The sequence below is a fragment of the Dermacentor andersoni genome, chromosome 11 (assembly GCF_023375885.2).
Source record: "Dermacentor andersoni chromosome 11, qqDerAnde1_hic_scaffold, whole genome shotgun sequence".
NCBI lineage: Eukaryota > Metazoa > Arthropoda > Arachnida > Ixodida > Ixodidae > Dermacentor > Dermacentor andersoni.
In genome coordinates this window covers 103,873,137-103,893,227 of record NC_092824.1, presented here as the reverse complement: position 1 = coordinate 103,893,227, position 20,091 = coordinate 103,873,137, and the positions used below count along the sequence as shown (strand labels likewise).

The 20,091-nt window shown below is 41.1% G+C and overlaps 1 protein-coding gene across 1 annotated transcript in view; it reads left to right on the top strand.

Annotated features, from left to right (window-relative positions):
* The first annotated feature begins 40 nt into the window (after positions 1–40).
* Positions 41–20,091, top strand: part of LOC126538992 (uncharacterized) — a 104,760-nt gene continuing 84,709 nt past the window's right edge. Inside the window, exons 1-8 of the mRNA XM_072285232.1 lie at positions 41–128; positions 3,584–3,713; positions 5,883–6,525; positions 9,131–9,246; positions 11,612–12,251; positions 14,537–14,590; positions 16,650–16,709; positions 18,356–18,415. Coding sequence (XP_072141333.1) covers positions 3,595–3,713; positions 5,883–6,525; positions 9,131–9,246; positions 11,612–12,251; positions 14,537–14,590; positions 16,650–16,709; positions 18,356–18,415 — 1,692 coding nt within the window. The 5' untranslated portion in view covers positions 41–128; positions 3,584–3,594. The remainder of the gene's footprint in view (positions 129–3,583; positions 3,714–5,882; positions 6,526–9,130; positions 9,247–11,611; positions 12,252–14,536; positions 14,591–16,649; positions 16,710–18,355; positions 18,416–20,091) is intronic.

The following is a 20,091-nucleotide window of genomic DNA, read 5'->3' as shown; positions in this document are numbered from 1 at the left end:
TGAATCATAGAGAAAGAAATTTCTTTCTCTATGCCTGAAGTGTCTCTGTACTAGCCAAAGCGAGTGTGCTTTGCGGCCAAGCTAGCCGATTGGGAAATGGCGGCACCCTTGACCGAAATTTGCCATTAGTAAGTGCTTGTTCTCTAATTTGGCGCACAGTTTTGTAAAAACCTCTCGCACGCTCTAGCGCGCGGGTGAGAGTGTCCGTGTGTCCACAGACAACCTCTCGTCGTTTCTGCGCCGACGCCAGTCTTTCCTTTACCGGAGCAAGGCGAACTCACACGGGTGGTCACGGCCGTCCCCACCGCTTATCTCTTTATCGCTTCTCTAGCTGCGCACCGCGCGCGTCGCCCGTGGCCGCTTCTTTATTCAGCTCGTTCACATGAAAAAGATCAACAGGGGTTGAAGAAGGAATTTCCATCGAGCCAGCCTTTCAACAACGCGACTTGTCTTTATCGAGGCAACAAGTGCCACGGATGCTCAATGAAAACACGCAGTGGTCTGTACAGTAGTATCACAGAAGTCGAAACGGTCCAAAAGGATTATGTTTGGTTGTGTTAGCAACGGGAGGGTGGAAGGGGGATGGCTGTAACTGATTCTTTCAAATAGTTGTAAAAATACAAAATAAAAGTCTTCACGTGTAAGCAGGCCCTGTCAATTCCAGGGGCCTACCTTTTCGCGAAAACAAGAAGAGACATACTGTTTTGACCCTTCAGAAACGAGCAATAAAAAAATTACAGAAAGCATATAAGTAGACGTGTATTCGAACTCATTGCTGTCATTTCACATTTGCTCTGACTTACTCAATCTGCAAATAATAGAGTTGCCGTTGCTAAATCTGCCTGGACGTTAAACCGCTTAGTTTTTTTCACACTGCTGTGCACTGGAAGAACAGCACAGCTTTATACATAATTAACGTGCCGGATAACAGAGAAAAAATAGCTTGAATGACCTGTTCATTTTGTGTTGACACGTACATAATCATAGAAACAAACACAGTAAACGGAGCGAGAATAACTCAGTTCCAGCCTTCCGGCATTGAAGGTGCGGAATATAAATGCAGCAGAACGCACATGGAGATCAATAAATACCCACACTCGATGCAGCCTCCTGACAGTAAACATAACCTCTTGCTAACTCGACGACTTTTATTTGGAAGGATTATATTACCATCAGGGTGTTCATACTTGCCTTCATTTAAGCCACGTGCAGTTATTTCATTACCTGGAAAAAAAAAAAAAGCCGATGCTAAGGATTGTTTAAGTAGAAAATTACTGTATCAGAACACATTTTGCCTTAGAGGCACTTACAATGTGTTGAGATAATGCAGGCAAAAAAAAGAAAAAGAAAGTTTGACACAGACGCCTTTTTTTTTTGCATAAGCACATCTTTTTCTTTCTTTCTTTCTTGACTTGCTCCACGCCGTCGATGTAATAATGCAGGACTAGCTGTGCTTTCGTGATGCTTGAAGGGCGAAAGTATTTGTGCAGGTTTGATCCAGATCGGAGAGTGTACATGTCCTTCGACATGAAGCGCTTGTGAGAAACCTTTCCGGTAAAGTTGGACACAGGAAATCATGCTTCAACATTGCTGTGAACGCTTAGCTCACCTCCATCACACCTGTAAACCAGCTCTATGTTATAAAATTGCACTTGATGAGTACATACTACAATATGCTTATATTTCGTTACATACTTAGTGCTGGACTTGAATGTATGTTTTGGAATGTATTTTTGACTTATGCATTGAATGTATTATGTTGGAATGTTTTACGCTCATGCATTATTGCTGTGGTTCCTGTTACATGTTATCTGTACATGTTGCCCAACTCCCTCAGGTATTTTGGCAAATAAGTAAACAAATGAATACGGAAATAAATGCAGAATATCAAATGTGCCATGGATCTTACGGAGGTTAAAATGTGGTTCTCCATAAGACATTGATGAAGTACTGCTTCAAAGGAATGACAATGGACGTTAAGTAGATCAAGTTCGTCCTTGTGAGGGTAAATTTTTCCAACTTCATCTTTTTCTTAATGCCAAAATTGCAGCCATGATACATCTTGCTAAAATGTTGGGTGCATGTTCAATTCCTACTTGATATACGAGCTCTAATGTTCTTTCTACATTAGCAGTGTACTTCGAACTCATCAAATAAGCGGTGCGCATTTAATTTGCAGAGGTGTTAGAATTGGGGAAATACTTCCAAGTTAATCAGGCAGTGCGTTTTGATGTTATTGTTTCTTGTTTAATTGGACAAATTTCGTTGGTGCCATCGGGGTTGAATTTACGCATGTCCACTGTTTCCCAATTGCAGCACTAGGTATTTTAAATAGAGTGTAGGTTAGTCCTTTTCATGGGTTTTGATATGAAAGCATGATTCCAAATAATGATATGTGCCTTCTCAGAAAAACTAACGGTAATAATATGTGGCTGCCCCTTGAAGAATGTAAGGACTGAACCATTGAAAAGAAAGTTGGACAAGTTTGAGCTGATATTTAATGTCTTTTGCAGCATGAGATAAGTTCTAAATGATTAGCCCATACTGTGTGTTTCGGGCCCCTTGTTTTTCATGCTTTGTTACCTCTGTTATTAAGCGTGCCATAGTGCAGCAGACTGCCTTGTGGTGAACAATAATTAGAAATATATAAATCTAGGCATTTGTCTGGCAAACTAGGCATTTTTAGGGGTTATTCTAGAAAAAGCTCTACACAGGAGCTTGGCATTACTGGTTGGAGGTGACGATCACCTTGTTAGCACTTGAACTTGTTTAGCACTCGTAAGCACTGAACAAATGAATGCATTAACAAGGCATGTCATGGATGCAAGAAGACCTCATCATTAATTTGAGTGCGACACCCTTTGTTGGGCTGTTCTTTTTTTTTTTTTTTAAGCAGATATGTGCACACATACATGAACAAGTTGAACACGTGACTGGTTTGCTACCTGGCACGCATATGGGTGTGTCAGCTATCTGTGTACTAATGTCACTTGTTTCTTTACACTATCTCATGTGGCAGGTTCTTAGCCTCATCGTTTTCTTGGTTTGTACATGCGATTTGTTCATTGCCTGTTTTTCTTGCTGCGTGTACACACTTGCCTTGGGTGTTTGCGGTTTGTGCAATAGAAATACAGTTGCTAGTGGGTGCTTTATATGTGTGCATATTTATAGATCCTGCTCTTTCTCTGCTGGAATTTTCGAAAATAATTAGTTTGGGTTATCTGTAGCAAGGTGTTTCATAGTTCTGTGTTGATAGAAAAATTGATACCTCTTGAGGAGTGCTACTTCAGCGAACAGCAATAGCAGTCGCTCTCACGCACGTTTCTTTGACACACTGGGCCCACTGCTTTTTTCTCTGGACCATCAGTGGGTGCTTTATTGTGCATATTGGTCCTAACTGGAAAGTGCCATACAAACATCATTTGAGCAAAGAAATGCATACAAAGAAAGATTATTGTTACCCCAAACTATATATTAGAAGGTATATAAAATATTTAGGACCATGGAAAGTAAAGCTTGCACATTGTAACATGTTGTGGTTGCACTGCATTGCAAAAATAAAGATGTGCATGCTGTTTTGTAGGGTCCTTAGACATGGACGGAAAAGAACCATTGGAGCCAGCAGCCCTGCTGCCAAGGATTGTCTCCGTAACCACTGCTGCAAGCGGCACTGAAACTTCGGGAAGCATAGCCATCATGGATAGCGAAAAAGGGTTAGCTCTTCTGTGTCCACTGAAACAGGATCGAGGGTTCTTGTTGATGTAATGCTTTTAATTATTTTGGCCAACCACCTGTCTCGGCTAGTGTCATGTGTAAGGAGAAGGAAGGACCAAAGGAAATTTTAATATGCACTTCTAATTAAGCAAAATACCTGGTCACCTCAACGGCTGTGGCATTCTGCTACAGGGCGTGAGGTCATATGGTCGACTCTCAGTCACGTGCCGCAGTATCTCAGTGGCTGTAGCGTTGCGCTGCTGAGCTTGTGGTTATGGGTCTGGTCCCGGCCACAGTGATCGCATTTATGCAAAGGCAAAATGCAAAAGCGCTCGTACATTGGTTAAGGTGAACATTAACAAACCTGTGTTCAACATTAATCCTTCTCTATAGTTCGTAAGCCTTGAGAATTCAGCGTAGATCCGAGCGTTGAGATGCCGACAACGCGAGCAGTGGTTGTGCTGGGTCCTTTCTTTTCTTTTTTCCTCATTCGAACAATTGTTTGAAGCACAATCTGCACTGCTTAGATAAAATTTTTACGTTGCCACCATCGCTGTGTTTTTAGCTATGGCTTTTGTCGAAAATGAGCTGTCGGAGTGCAGCCATAGCACTTAGATAAGCACGAGTAAAGATGTTTTTCTCTACAAGATGCAGTTTACGAATGCATTGCGCAGGTATGCAGAAATATCATATCAAAGACAGAGTTAATGGGTGAGAATGCCTGTGCCTGCATGGGCTGGGGGCTTAAATTTCGTGTCTTGACAGCAGCATAGTTAGTTAATTTTTCTTTTGCTTTAAGCAGTTGCTAGTGGACTGGTGGTGAGCGAACTGTGGCATATAATGCATCACGGATTCACTTGTATGACATAAATCACAGTTCGGAACTTCTAGTGTGCAGCAAAAATAGATGCCAGAAAGTGACATTTTGCTAGTTTCTTTTATTATTATTATTATTATTATTATTATTATTATTATTATTATTATTTTAATAATGCAAGTGAGTCATTGCTGCTTCTTGACTATGTAAAAGAACAGTTTGTTCAAAACATCGCGATGACCTTTCTTATGCAACTGCATGTGGTGCAGAATCTTGCACTGAATAAGCATGGACAGTAAAGTCTAAACCGTGCATATTGCATACTAGGAGTGATTTGTAAAAATTAAAGTGCACTGTACTCTGCTTGGAGGCACCAAATGTGCATTGAACCATGGCATGTAACAAAAGTGCTTTTCTAGTGCTGTTTACAGCTGTTATACTGAGCACTTAGAATAGGATATTGATGTTATCATGAATGATCTTAATGCTATTGTTACAAAAAGACCTTGCTGATGAACTAGTTGTTTTTCTAATTTTTCCTTCACGAGGGCACTGTCTGTCCTGGTCTTTGTGTCTCCTGGCCTGTGCATTTTTCGGTTTACCTAGGTAATAATAGTGAACTTGCTGAACAGGTGAACTGGGAGCTTCAACAGAAACGGTGATTATGCAGCGGCTCTTAAACAGATGTTTCAACCGCAGAACACGACTGGCATCACCGAGTTATGAAGTGAAAGTATCTCCGTCTAGGTGGCCAAAGGGACACCAGCATACACCTATCATGTGTCGCCATTCTCGTATCTGTGTATAGTGCAACTGTTTTAGTCATAACATTCTGCTTGTGGAGTGCACCGGCTGAAGGAGTCATTATTTTTAAGAACCGCTTACCTATTGAGCATGCATTTGCATCCTACATGCTTGAACTGTTTTGTACCGAACGAGTCATAATTCTCTCTCTCTCTCTCTTCTGGTTTCAATTCAGGCTCATTCCAAGAATAGTAGATTGAGTTCAGTTCCAGGTAGAATTCTGGTTGGGGTATAGTTTTCTGTTTGGGTTTTGGTTCAACACCTTGACTGTAAGTGGCTTTAAAGCTGTCATTGTGGATGACTGAACCACCTAAGTATAGCTAATTTTTGGTCTAGCTTGACTTTAGTTTTCTTCATGTCCTTTCTCAGTTCCAATGACACTACCATAGCTGAAAGGCAAGTGTCCTGTTTGTTAGATAGTTGCTGCAGTTATGTCCTCTTTATGAGTTGTTCCTATTGTTGTTCGTAGTGTCTCTCTAAGTCTCTACCAGCACGATGCAATTAGCACTCTAGTAAGTTCTTAGTTTTCTCCTTTTTGGATGTCCAGAATCTGCGAAGGCACTACAGAAGCTACACTGAAAAATCCCGGAACGAGTGCCGACTGCTGCTACGAGTGTGGTGTGTGCAGGCAGCGCTTTTCGACCAAGAAGTCTGTAACAAATCATCTGGTCGTGCACAAGGGTGACAAGCCGTACGCCTGTGACGTCTGTGGGCTGAAGTTTTTTCAGAAGTTCCCTCTCCTTAAGCACCGGCGCATCCACACGGGTGCGATGCCGTATGCGTGCAAGCTGTGCCCGTCCAAATTCTGCAGAAAGGAGTCTTTGGACAGACACCAGCAACTACACGTGAGGGGAGCGGACATGTGCCACTGCCTCGAGTGTGGCAAATCCTTCACGCGGACGAAGACGCTGCAGAGGCACTTGAGGTGGCACAAGGTGGAGAAGCCGTACCCGTGCCACCTGTGCCCGGCCAGATTCACAAAGAAACCTAATCTGGACAGTCACGTGCTAATACACATGGGTGAAAAGCCACACAAGTGTCCTGTGTGCGACAAAGGCTATGCCTGGCGTCAAAGCCTCGGATTGCACATGCGCCGGTTGCACAATGGAGTTGAGACCACCACAGTGGCAAGTGCAGACAGCGGGGTGGACATGACGACGCCAGGTGGCTCTCCGACGACGCTGCCTCCTGTAAGTGAAGCCCAGTGTGGTATTGGTAATTTTTTTACTCTTCTCACTGCAGTACAAATTAAAGGGGAATTGTGACCTTGCATTTCAAAAAGGGGGAATCATTGTAGTTATGTTTGCATAGTATAACTGGAAGTTTTCAAAATGTGGTACAACGGCTACAGCATGTGAGTTTCCTTCATCCTTTGCTTCAGGCCGATCCAGACGGGTGGCTAAATAAGCTGCGCAAGAAACTGTCATGACTTTTTTCGACAATAGTCACTAGTTTTGGTGAGTATCAGTGCGAGTCAAAGGAGTCAAATTTTCATTGCCCTGTGACAGGACAATGAAAATTACTCTAGCTGAAACATTCGTATGACTGCTGCCTATTCTGTTAAACAAGAAATGCAGTGCGGCATAATGAATTCCGATTGATTGAATTTCTGCCCAAACAAAATTTGTTATTCTCTGTTAGTGTGACCGTGAAACTGGGTTGAAAAAGTGGGAAAGTGTTAGTGTGATAAAGTGACTGGTTTTTGTAGGTTACACAAGGTTTATTTATTAATTAATTAATTTATTTATTTATTTATTTACTTATTTATTTTCTGAAGGGACTGCTGTACTCAAGATGTTATCGAATGCATGAAAGGAAAGCAGAATAAGTGTGCTTTTCAGGCGTCGAACTTAATTTAAAATTTAAAACTTAAATTGCCAGAGACAAGATTATAAATTAATCAAACAAAGTTGAACAGAGCTTTAAGTGCAGTAGGAACAACAGAATGGAGGCGACAGCTATGAGATTGTTTTAGCAGCAGAATTTGATTGCTAATATCTCTGCTAATACAAACCACATTGAAAAACTATTCACTGGAAAATATTTGTGAAAAGATGGCCTTTAAAGCAAGACACATTGCATACCTTTCATAAAAGGTGTCAGAGGGACCTTTTACTGTAACTTGGAGAGTGAGTGAGAGTGTCCTTTTGTGTCTTGTTTTGGGACAAATCAGATGACTGCCAGTCATGACGCAATTGACTTGTTAAGCCCCGATGACACTGGCCAGATTCTGATGATGCTGAAATAAAAAAAATGCTTATGCTTAGATGCATGAACACTTAGTGTGCTTTTTATAGATACCAGAGATGGTGAAAAATAATACAGACTCTCCCAGTACAGCGTCCGCCCAGTTTTGGATTGTCCAAACCCAGCATTGCATTGAGTATGCTTGCACGTTTAGCACCTTGCCAGAATATCTATATGTATGTTGGTGAACACTTCATTTTTATTCTTTGAAAAATATGAAGCTGGCACCCATTGATATAAATAACCCTAGGTGTCTTAACGAGAACAAGGTGAAAGCAGGAGCCTAGGGAAAACACTGGGAATGCGGGAGATGGAAATTCAAGACTCCTGCTTTCGCCTTGTTCTCGTCTTGCTCATTGTCTTGAATTTCCATCTCCCGCATTCCCCGTGTTTTCCCTGGATTCCTAGGTGTCTTAGTAGCATATTTCGTAGTTCTGTGTCAATCAGAAGAATTTCCATCCTGTGAGATCTGCTGTTGTCGCAGAAGAAAAATAGTCGTCATTCTCTGTTCATTTCTTTTCTTAGACGCACTGTGCCTGCTGCTTTCCGCTTAGCAATATCAGTAGGTGCTTTGCTTTTTCACTTGCACGTGTCTTTTGGCTGGAAATTACCACGCAGACTTCATTTGGACAAATAAATACTTGCAGGAAAGAAAAATATTGTTATGCAACACTACACTTTTGAGCAGCCCAAACTGACAAAGACAACAGAGAGAGGATGGGACAAACTCTGGTCTAACAACCGAAATTTTCATTTGGAAGCAAAAGGCTATATAATCATTGAAAGTGAAAGGATGTGGGTCACATGTATGATACTCGTCACACAATCATGAACAATTAAGAAGAGCAAGCTCGTCGTTTGATAAAGTCTGACTAACACACATGTCACGGTGCTTCATAATGACCGAGGTATCTGCAAAAGAAAGCACGCACCTGCAATCACGGCAATGGCTGGCAAAGTGTGAAGACACAGCTCCTTTTAAGGAATTAGCATGTTCACATAACTGAACATTGACACACCAGCTGGTCTGCCCAGTGTACATGCTACAGCACACATCGCAGTAATCCTGTAAACTGTTCCAGAGGAACATTAAGTGTACTTGCTTAAATGTTTTACAGAACAACTGTTGGCACTCTGTCTTTGCCAATCCTTGATCTTTTATTGATTGCAGCGCATATACCATGAAGTTTCCTACCCTGAGAAAAAACGTCAGTGCCGTAATGCTTAACAACTTTCTTTAACCTGTGAGAATTAGAGTACACGAAAGGTATTACAGCAACTTGTCTGCGTACATTTGGATGTGTAGCAGGCTGACTGATTAGGGAAGCCTTACATATCTATTTCTTGACCAAACACTCTAAAGGCAATGACGAGAGAAGAAGCAATCAATCTGTTTGCAAAACTTTCTTCTGTGGCAAGAAAATAAAATTTTTGAATGGCTGAGTGCAAACATAATAATGCAAGCCCTTCTTTTCTATCGTTCTGTGGCATACATTGTGGTCACACTGTTTTTCCCCCCCCCAAAAAAGTGTGCATGCTGTTTTATAGGGCCATTTAGGCGTCGAAAAAAAAGAACCATCTGAGCACGCAGCCCTGCAGCCAAGGATCATCGTGGTAACCCCACGGAAACGCAGAACTGAAACTTCAAACAACACAGCTCCAGGGTGAGCACCGTTGAGTTTACACAAACATAATTGAAGGGAATCTCGATATATTCCTATTGCTTCCAGTAAGGGAAATTACCCACCGTGGTGCTCGCTATGGCATTCTGCTGCTGAAGGCAAGATCACAGGTTGATTCACAAATTTACAGTCACATTCAGAAGGAGGCAGATTGCAATAATGTTCATGTTCTTAGGTTTAGGTAGTAGACATAAAGACGTGCCCCTAGTGCTATATTGCCTTCAAGTGTAAATTGTAAAGTACTGTCTATAAATGTATCAAAATTACGCAACCTCATTTGAAGCCACTTGACCTTTATTGACTACTCACTGTTATAAAGACAAGGTGGTAGGATGATGGTTTGTGAATTTTTTGATGAGTCGTCATAACTAGAAAGTAACTGATTATTTTACGCAGCCAATAATGCCTCCAGCTTTGCATAAAAATTCAATCACATGCTTGAAGCACAAGTATGATCTCAGAATTGACTGCACGCATTATGAGCAAGGAAAATATTTGTTTCTTTCTATATTGCTGCGGTCATGCGGCACATTGAACGTCCCACGAAACATGGTAGTGGTCGTCTGTATCAGTATGGAGGAAGTTGAAGGTGAAATGAAGGCTCTTTGAGCATGCAGGCAGATCAATTCACCTGAAGCTCAATGTCTACTGCTTATTCTTGGCCAGCACTTGACAGAACCAGCAAAAACGAATTGTGTCCACAAATGTGGACATGGCACCTGAAGGGCATATATGGCTCAGCATTTCGCACATTGTGGCTGCTGTATGCCTGCTGAACAACCATGGTTTGCTTTGCGTGTGATGAAACAATGGAGGATTACACACACAGACGTAGAAGACGTTTATTGCATTTGCAACTATTACTTTGAGTTGGCCACCTAGCTGTAATTATTATCACCGAGGAACTCATTCAAGAGAATGGATAGGTGAACAGGGCTTTTCAACTTACCATCTAATCTGGAGTGCTAGTGGCCACGGCATCTGACACATAAAAACATGGGTAACCAAATGCAGGAAAAGGGGCAAATGACAGTGGAGGAGAGAGAGGGTGATTAGTGTTGTTGATGAAAACTGGCACTAGAACTCGGATTTATTCTATAATTTTACAAATGTTGTGTGAAGCTTTACGAAAAATAAATTCTGCTTGCTAAAAAGTTTTAAATGTATTATTAGATGGGGTGCAGCGCACGATTACAAAATAATGCATGCAATAAAGAAATTTGGTTGCACCCACGCTGCCTTCTTGTGGCAGTGTAAGGCACCATATACCAGAGAATATTCGCTTTGAACAAGTTTATTCAGGCAGATTCCTGAAGCATACTAAAATAACTTCGAAGTCACTGAAGGAGAGTGTGATCTGAAAACAATGTGCTGCGTGTCAATTCTGTGCTGTTCCAAGTTTGCTGGTGCTTGTAGGCTCCGTGTAAAGGTAGATCAGCATTAATGAAGTGCATTTGTATCCCACAAGATGCGTGTGCTCAAGGCCAACTTTACAAAACCTTCTCCCCCTTGCAGTCGTTGTGTCTGTGGTATCTTTACGAATTCTAAAGTGCACAGGTTGGCAGCTATATCTCTCAGTGCTGCTGAAAAATTCTCAGGCTGCTTTGGAAACCAAGTAATACGAACCTGGCTCTGCAATTTGTTTTAGACTTTTTCAAAGGCCCCAGTAGAGCTGCCCCTGTCCTGCTTGGTTCTCTCTTGCTTGAGTCTTTCTTTGTGCTAGATCGTTAATGTATATTAGCTAGTGCGCTTGTGCAATAATGACAGTAATGCCATTCATAGCTTTTTCTGTCCTTATTTGGCAACTCATACAACATACTTCCAACATCTTGCCATACATTCTCTGCACATTGCCACATTCAGTCATGCTGTGGTGCAACAGTCGCTTTGGAGCTGTCATTCTGGATCACTAAATCACTAATATAGTCTTCTTCTAGTGGCACCATCATCTCTTTCGTCTTTCATCTACACTTGGGTGCACTTCTGCACTATGCTGGAGCTCCTCGCACCGCATGCCCTTGCGAATAAATCAGTTGGTTCTGTTTGCTGGCCTGACGGGTCACCTACCCATCTCTTTAGCTCACGACACACCCTTTAGCCATAGGACCTCCTTTCAGGCCCTATACTTTTGATCTAGCTCTACCTTGCCTTTCTCCATCTGTTGGCTCAGTTGCAGTGACACTACCACAACTGAAAGGCAAGTGTCCAGTCTTCTACACAACTGCTGCATTTAGGCTCTTTCTATAGCTTCGTCCTGTTGTTCATTTTATAGCGTGTAAGTCGGTAATGTGGTGGTGCAACAGTCACTCAAGCAAGCTTGTGGTTCTCTTTCTTGTTGAATGTGCAGAATATCTCATGTCGGATCCCCAGTGAAGGAACCTGGCAGGAGTCACGAGTGTAGCACATGCGGGCGGGACTTTACGAGCAGGCAATCTCTGAAGCATCACCTGGTCTTGCACACCGGCGAGAAGAAGTACACCTGTCCCATTTGTGGCCTGAAGTTTGCGCTGAAGATCGGTGTCACCAGGCACCTGCGTGTCCACACGAGTGAGATGCAGTATGCGTGCCCATTGTGCCCGTCCAAATTCTGCAGGAGGACATCGCTGGAGAGGCACAAGCAGCTGCACGCAACTGGAGTGAACCTGTGCCACTGCCCCGAGTGCGGCAAGGCCTTCAGGCAGACGAAGGCCCTGCAGCAGCACCTGAACTGGCACAAGGTTGTTAATCGGCAAAATGTTGAGACGCCATACAAGTGCCACCTGTGCCCGGCCGCCTTTGTAGGGAACTGTGCTCTGGCCAGGCATGCCCTGGTGCACACAAGTGAAAGGCCGCATATCTGTCCCGTGTGCCAGAAACACTTTGCCTCGAAGAGTGACCTCACAGTGCACATACTCCAGATACACGGTGAAGTTGAGACCGCCGTGGCAAATGCCGACAGCAGGAGGGAGATTGCGATGCCAAGTAGTCCTCCGACCACGACGCCTCCTGTAAGTGAAGTGCAATGTGGAATGCATGCGTTTACCTTATAATTGTTCACATTATAAGCTTATTTAGAGGGGAAGTGTGACCTCACATTTAAGTTTGGCGTTATACATGTCATGTTTACACAGCTATACCATGGCAGTTTGAAATATCTAGTACAAATTTAACAACCTGGAAATCTTCATTGACAGATCCCATGCATATGTGTGTATTGGCTATAACCGAAGCTTTATTTGATGTTTACTGAAATGTTGTTACTTCACTTCTATTTCTCTTTTTTGTACTTCAACACCCCTTCAGTGATCGCTTTTGTCCCACTTTGATGGTATTGATGAACTTTCAAAACATGGTATGTAAGGGGATTGAGCCAAGAATAGGGTGGTTGGGCTCGGTTAATTCCTTCAGCAAAATAACTTGAAAAGGTATAAGTGCAAATAATAGAGTAGTAGGCAACTGAGAAGTAAGCCCAGATGAATGGAGGATTCTATAAAAAAATATTCATTGAGCAATTTAGAATAGAAAAAATTTAGAAAAAGTGCATTTAGAAATAGTAGGAAAGGTAAAAAATTAGTGTTATATGTTTTGTTACTTGAATGAAATCACACATAGCATCAAATGTGTCCCTTTCACTAAAACCCAATGCCAAAGCCCCAAGGCCAGTGATACACCAGTACTTAAATTCAAGCCAGGTTTACTAAGTGGCCCTTCAAGAAGTCGTTTTCTTGGTACATGTTATGAACCAGCGACAGAGTAAAAAATAGTCATCAATTTTGTTCATTTCTTTCTCCACACTTGGCTGTGTCTGTTGCCAACTGACTTTTTGCCTCCTGTTCTGATTGACTAATCGGGCACCTACCCTGCGACGTATACCCAACTAAAGCATATATCGAGCAGCACATGTTCATTTGCAAATACCCAGTGACCCGAGTAGTATGTATGGCAAGAGAGCAGAAAGCACCGGCAAATGGGTCAAGGGGGGCAAAGAAAGCTTCACTTTATGAAATGGGGCCTCTCACCAGGCCCCATTGTAAATGTTGGTTATACACTGACCCGCCGTAGTTGCTGAGTGGCTGTGGTGTTGGGCTGCTAAGCACGAGGTCGCAGGATCGAATCCCAGCCACCGCGGCCGCATTTCGATAGGGGCAAAATGCGAAAACACCCATGTACTTACATTTAGGTGCACATTAAAGAACCCCAGGTGGTCCATATTTCCAAAGTCCCCCCACACTACAGCATGCCTCATAATCAGAAAGTGGTTTTGGCACGTAAAACCCCATAATTTAGTTAATTTTAGTTATACACTGCTAGTTTTAAGATGCCGTCTGAGGAGTGTTTTACCGAAATAATTCTTCAAATCAGTTTGTTATTGGAGGAGATAGAAGAAATTAACTGTCCTCCTACTACACTGTCGTCATCCAGTTGTCCTCATACCTTTGTAGTCACGCTGTTGTCGTCACTCCATTGTTGTCAGATTATTGACGTCGTGCCATTGTACTATACTAACGTTTGCTCATTCTCGATGTCCAGTGTTGGAAGATGAAAGCACGCTAAATGTAATTATTTTGATAAATCTGACGCCTTGACAGCACAGGAAAATTGTAAAACAAAGGTTAGAAATTGCTTTGTGTTAATTTCATCTGCGGCTGGGAGTAATTGCCAGATGAACAACAAATAGAGGCTATGATCATGCGGCTGCTGCTTAAGCAAGGCGAAAATAGTGTGCTTTGGTCCAGTTGGTGCAAGTGGCACTTGGGGGAGCACACTGATGCACCGAGAAGTAGAAGTGTAGCAAAATAATGCAAATTCCCAGAGAATGCTAATCCCATTAAATATTGTTCGTAACATGGCGGAATGAAAGCTGCGTCATATATATTCAGACATGTGCCTTGAGCTGACTTTACGGTGGTGGAAAAGCAAGAGAGGAGCCCAGCTGCTGGAGCATGCCTCATGTATGGGCCATTTTGGCCGTGGCAATGCAGTATGTTGCTGCATGCTTCAATGCTAATAGCATCTACGTCGACAGTCATACTGAGATGTGTTGTGCTGGAGTCTTTTTGTCTGTGCTTCAAACAATACACATTGGTTTTGGCACAGCTCCATAGTAGGTGATGATAACAGCATAAAACAACACAGCTTTTAACTTTGAAGTATTAACTGGTTCACACCAGTACATTTAACCAGAATGGGGCAAAGTGTGGGGCTTTTTTTCTCAGCGCGCATGCAGGTGGTGATTCGGAGTATGTGGTTTGTTCTCAACACTGCTCAAGAACATTTTAATAAATTTTTGCAGGCAATGAGTACTGACATCAAGGCAGAACCAAGTAGCCTTAAGACCATGCCTCCTGTAAGTGAAGCACAATATTACATTTTGATGTTTCATACTCAAAACAAAAATAAAGGGCAGTAGCAACCTCCCCTTTCAGGTTAGCATTATTCAAGCTATGCTCCCACTGAACAACTTGGAAGTCTGAAAAATCTGATAGAAAGGTAACATGAGCTTCAGACCAATCACAGAGCTGGTGCAAATTAAGCTGAGCAAAGAGCGTGCCAATGATACTTTGGCTTGGAGATAACATTATTTTTTTTTGGCTGTGTGCTTCCAGGAAAACATGTTAATTCTGGGGCAGCTGCATAGTGTTAGAAGATAACAGCATAAAATGTTGTGGCTCCTAACAGTAAAATCTTAACTGGCTCACACATATATACTTAACTAAAATTAGACAAAGTATGGATCTCTTTTTTCAGTGCATCTCCACTTGGGGTTCAAGTGCAGATGCAAATTCAAACTAATAAGAAAATTTACTATAACCGGTTTTTTTGTCCGTTCTTTCTTGCTTTCTTTGTGTTTTTGTTCTTGTAAATAAACTACTGGTATTTTCTTCACATACAATTCTTTATGTTACCGTGAGATAAGCTAAACCTTATTATTATTTGTAATGAATTCTGTATTTTGCTCTGTTAACGTTCATTTCTTGTTGCTTTTATAATACCTTATTATATGCTACTGTTGCATTGAGATGTCAATTATCATAACTATTCTTGTACAGGAGGTCCCGATACAGTCTTTGACTATGGAACCTCCTCCTGCATACTAAATATTTGTAATTTGACCCAACTTCTAACAATAAATTCTGATTATGATTCTGAAGTAAATAGTTGCCATCAGCTCAAAAGTTAGAAAAAAAAAATTTAACTTTTTCAGATTGTGACAAGTGTTGACATCAAGGTTTAACATAGTTGCCTTATGACCACGCTGCCTTCTGCAAGTGAAGCGCAATTTTAAATTTCGATTCATCACACTCTAAGCTAAATTATGGGGGAAATGACGCTGCACTTTATAGGCCGGAAATTGGCCGAAATTTTGTATTTTCACTTTTCTCATTCACACGTTTCCAAGACCCTTCATTTCCATAAGATTTTTTTACAAGTTTTCTCCCAATAGAGATGCTTTGAAATGTTTTTCTTTGATTTTTCAACACAGCAATTTTGGCACACTTGTAATTTTGGAGAGAAAATAACTTCTGTTGCATTTTAGCTATCATAATAATTTTTTTACCTAAAAGATAAATGCATGGAGGGTGCGCTATACCCAGTTTTAGTCAATTTTTGTTTAAAATTGTTTAAATGTGTTATAGGATTTACATGTCAAGATGGCATTTCTTTCAGTCAACTTAAATTGGCTCTTACTGTGGGTTCAAGTATACCTAGGTTTCTAATTTGCCTTGAGAAGAAAGCCCAGTTTTTACAATATACAATATTCGCTTTGAAGAAGTAATAACATTTTTGTGGCTGTTTCATCTACCAAAGAGCCATTCTTACAAAATCACCATAGCTATCTAAAGGCACCATGCACTTGTCAACAACGCTACGTTGTTGTGCTAGCATATTGAGGATGGTTACTTTCAAAGCACAATTTGTAGATGCTGTCGCTTGAGAAAATGCCAATATGCAGGAATTGTGATTGTGACAGTTTATATCCAAACAGTGCTCTTGTACAGCGATGAGGCTGGCTGAAGGCTTTTTTTTTTTGCCAACCAGCACCCACTTCAAAGGAGGTGCGGCAGATGGCAGGAACCCTCGGATTGACGTCACGCTATTTGCAAACAGGGAGTGGTCTGTCGGTGCTAGATAAGCTGAGTAATTTCTTTCTGTATGCTTTCAAGAAAATATGTTGGTTCTAGCATAACTTCCTTGTGGTAACAACTAACAGCTTAAAATGGGATGGTTTGTAACAGTGAAGTCTTAACTGGTTCACACCCGCATGCTTAAGTGAAATTGAACAAAGTTCAGAGCTCTTTTCTGAGTGCGCCTGTGCTCATGGTTCAGAATAAATAGTTGGTTGACTACTCAGCTCAGAAGTAAAAAGAGATTTTTAAAATTGTGTATCTTTTGTCTTTTGTCAGATTGTGACAAGTATTGACATCAAGTCAGAACCAAGAAGCCCTATGACCATGTTGCCTCCTGTAAGTTAAGTGCAATTTTGTATTATGATTCTCTAAATTCAGTGGTAAATTGGAGGGTAGTAGCACCCTCCTGTTTCAAATTAGCATTATTTAAGTCATGCTCACACTGCATAACTTAAAAATTTGAAAAGCTTGGTACAAGGGTAACATGAGCAAAGAGCACACCAATGATGCATTGGTTTGGAGTACATATTTCTTTCTTTTTTCTTTTCTCTGTGTACTTTCAAGAAAATGTGTTGGTTCCAGCACAGCGGCGTAGTGGGAAGAGGTGACAGCATAAAATGGGACAGCTTCTAAAAATTCTAACTGGATTGCAACGCTGCACCTAGCAGGAAGCTTTAGCTTGTGCTACCTCCAATGCTGCTTATTTAAATAAATGTAAAATGCAGAAATACTTTTCTGAGATGACCGATCTTAATTAAATTTGTTGCATTTGAAAGAGAAAGAATCCTAATAACTTTTGGGGGTGGAATATTGAATTAGGACCCTAATTTCTTTCTTAAAGAATATTGCTGAAAATCGTTAAGTTTGGAAATTTATAACTCTGCACCAAAAACAGATATTGCAGTTCTGTAAACGGCATCCATTAGAACAACCAAAGCGGACAAATTTTATATATAAATTTATATCTTAGGTGAATTTGTTACAATGTTTACAAATGTTTTGCAAAAGTCCTACTCAAATATTAGTGGTGTACTTGAAAGCCATGTGTTATTATGCATGGCTCTCACCACTAAAATTTGAGTGCATCAATTTTACCTGCTTAAGATTTACTGTTAGATGCAATTTACAGAATTGTGATATCCTTTTTGATTGCTGAGTTATGGAGTTGTAAACATGATAGCTATTTCAAAAAAAAATATTTTCAACAATTTTCATTGCATAATCAATGCCTTAAATAAAAAAATACACCCCGTGCAGTCACTACATCTTAATTTTTTTCTTTTAAATGTAGCAAACCTCATCAAATTCAGCGCAATAATTGCAGAAAAAAACTATTTCTTCTTTCTTGTGATATTGCATAGGAGCTCTCGAGCTAAAGGGGCACCAAAAAGTAACACTAAATCAGTTTAACCTAATAAAATGCTAAAAAAAAACTATTTTTGTTAATTTAGCGATACTAGGTTGCTTGTTAAAAGAGAACATGAAGGTCAAAGTAAAATTTTTTTTTAATTTCACACCAGAATCCCAGGGGCAGTACATCAATCTGACATCACACATTGCAAAGTGTATTTTGTATTTTGGGCCTTATTGGCTCAGTAAAGTTTACATAATTTGTCATGTTCAATCTCCTTATCTCCTTTAGGATATAATGTAGCGCTTTTTTTACTGATAAACAATTAACTGGGCCCTAGCAGACGCCATCAAAGTATGACGTTGTGGAGAGTTGGTGCGGGAACCTCAAGGCGGTGGCTCCACCTGGCTTCTTCTTGCAGTAAGAATGACTTTTTCTGTACTGCTGAAGGGTGATTAACTAACACAGGTAAAATCGTTTTTTGTTTCCTCTTTGGTATCCCTTAAGGTTTCCTTTTAACCGAAATTGGACAAAGTATGGTGCTCTTTTCTGAGTGTGTCTGTGCTTGTGGTTCGAAGTAAATAGTTCGCTGCCAACTCAGCCCAGAAGTTAAAAAAAACAACTTTTACAGATCGTGACATGCGTTGACATCAAAGCAGAACCGAGTAGCCCTACGAGCTCACTGCCTCCTGTAAGTGAAGCGCAATGTGAAATTGTGCAATTTCATATTTTCATTCATTAAACTCAAAGGTAAGTTAAAGTGCAGTATCAACCTCTGGTTTCAGGTTAGCATTATTCAAGTTATGCTTGCACTGCATAGCTTGGAAGCTTTTAAAATCTGGTGCAAAGTTAACATGAGCTTGAGGCGTTCGCATAATCGGTGCTAATTGATCTGAGAAAAGAGCTTGCCGCAGACGCCTTGGTTTAAAGTTTCCTCTTTCTTTTTTTTATTTTGTGTCTGTGTGTGTGCTTTCAAGAAAGCATGTTGGTTCCAACACAGCTGCATAGCAGGAAGAGATAGCAGCCTATACTGGAATGGCGTCTAAATATCGTAACTGGTTTGCACTGGTGTGTTTAACTGTCATTGGACAAAGTATGGTGCACTTCTCTGAATGTGCCTTCTCTTGTCATGGTTCAAAGTAAATAGTTAGTTTCCAACTCTAGTCAGAGGTAAGAAGAAATAACTTTCAGATTGTGACAAATGTTGACATCAAAGCTGCACTGAGTAGCGCTATGACTACACTTCCTCCTGCAAGTAAAACACAATGTGGAATTGTGCAATTTGACATTTTGATTCCTTAAACTTTGAGCTAAAAGGACATTTGTGAGCTCCTGTCTCAGGTTTGCATTACTTAAGTTGGGCTCATGCTGCATAACTTGAAAATCTGAAAAATTGTTTGCAAGGGTAACATCACAATGTGTGGGTCTTCCATGGCCTGTGCTTCAGGGCATCACAAAATGGCTGCTAAATAAGCTACACAAAGTGCATACCATTGATGCTGTTCTTGGACAGCAGCAGATGTCTTTATTTGAGAATGTGCCATATGCTAATATTTTGTCACACAACCTAAAGTCACCAAAAAGCATCGTGACAACCTTTTGTTTTCTACAACGTGTGAGTTGTACCCGCTCGGCAAATGCGTTGTAGGTCAGCCAACATAGTGCTATGCATGAGAATCAAAATATTTTATGTGCCACATCTGTTGCAGATTGAATACTGCTAATCTACAGGTGTAATTATGTTGGACAAATAGGGCAATCAGTCTCCGACAGAATGTGACAGCACTTTGCCTGTCTGAACTTGGGCTGACTTGAAGAAGTCCCATGTTCAGCCTGAAGGTGTAGAATTTATAGAGGTAGCAAGGTCATAGAATATTAGGTGAAGTAAAGTTCATAGCTTTATAGGCCACATAAGTTGCAGTAAATATTTGCTTACCTACTAAACAAAGATGGTGCGATGTGCACACACACATAAATGTGAACAGATCTCCCTAGATGACTGTCATGTTTTCCTATGTACTATTGAAAGGCAAGGGGAAAGGCCAGCAGCTATGAACAACAGCAACAACAGACATATGAAAATACTTAGCATTAGCAGGAATAACAGTCTACAACTACATGTAAAAGTCAGCTAAACAAACAATATACTGTTCAAAATATCTAACATAAAAAAACAATTGAAAAACATGTATTGATCGTCACATGGCCCGTTGCTGACAGGTAGTAGTGGTCAATGCAACACAGAGTGTTGCTCGCTGTGTTCTGGTGGACTGTAGGCTTCCTGGTAGGTGCCTCTGTAGCCCATGACGGAGCCGCGAGTGACGATTTAGGTCATCGAGCTCTGCTGCAGCTGACGTCTGCAGTGTA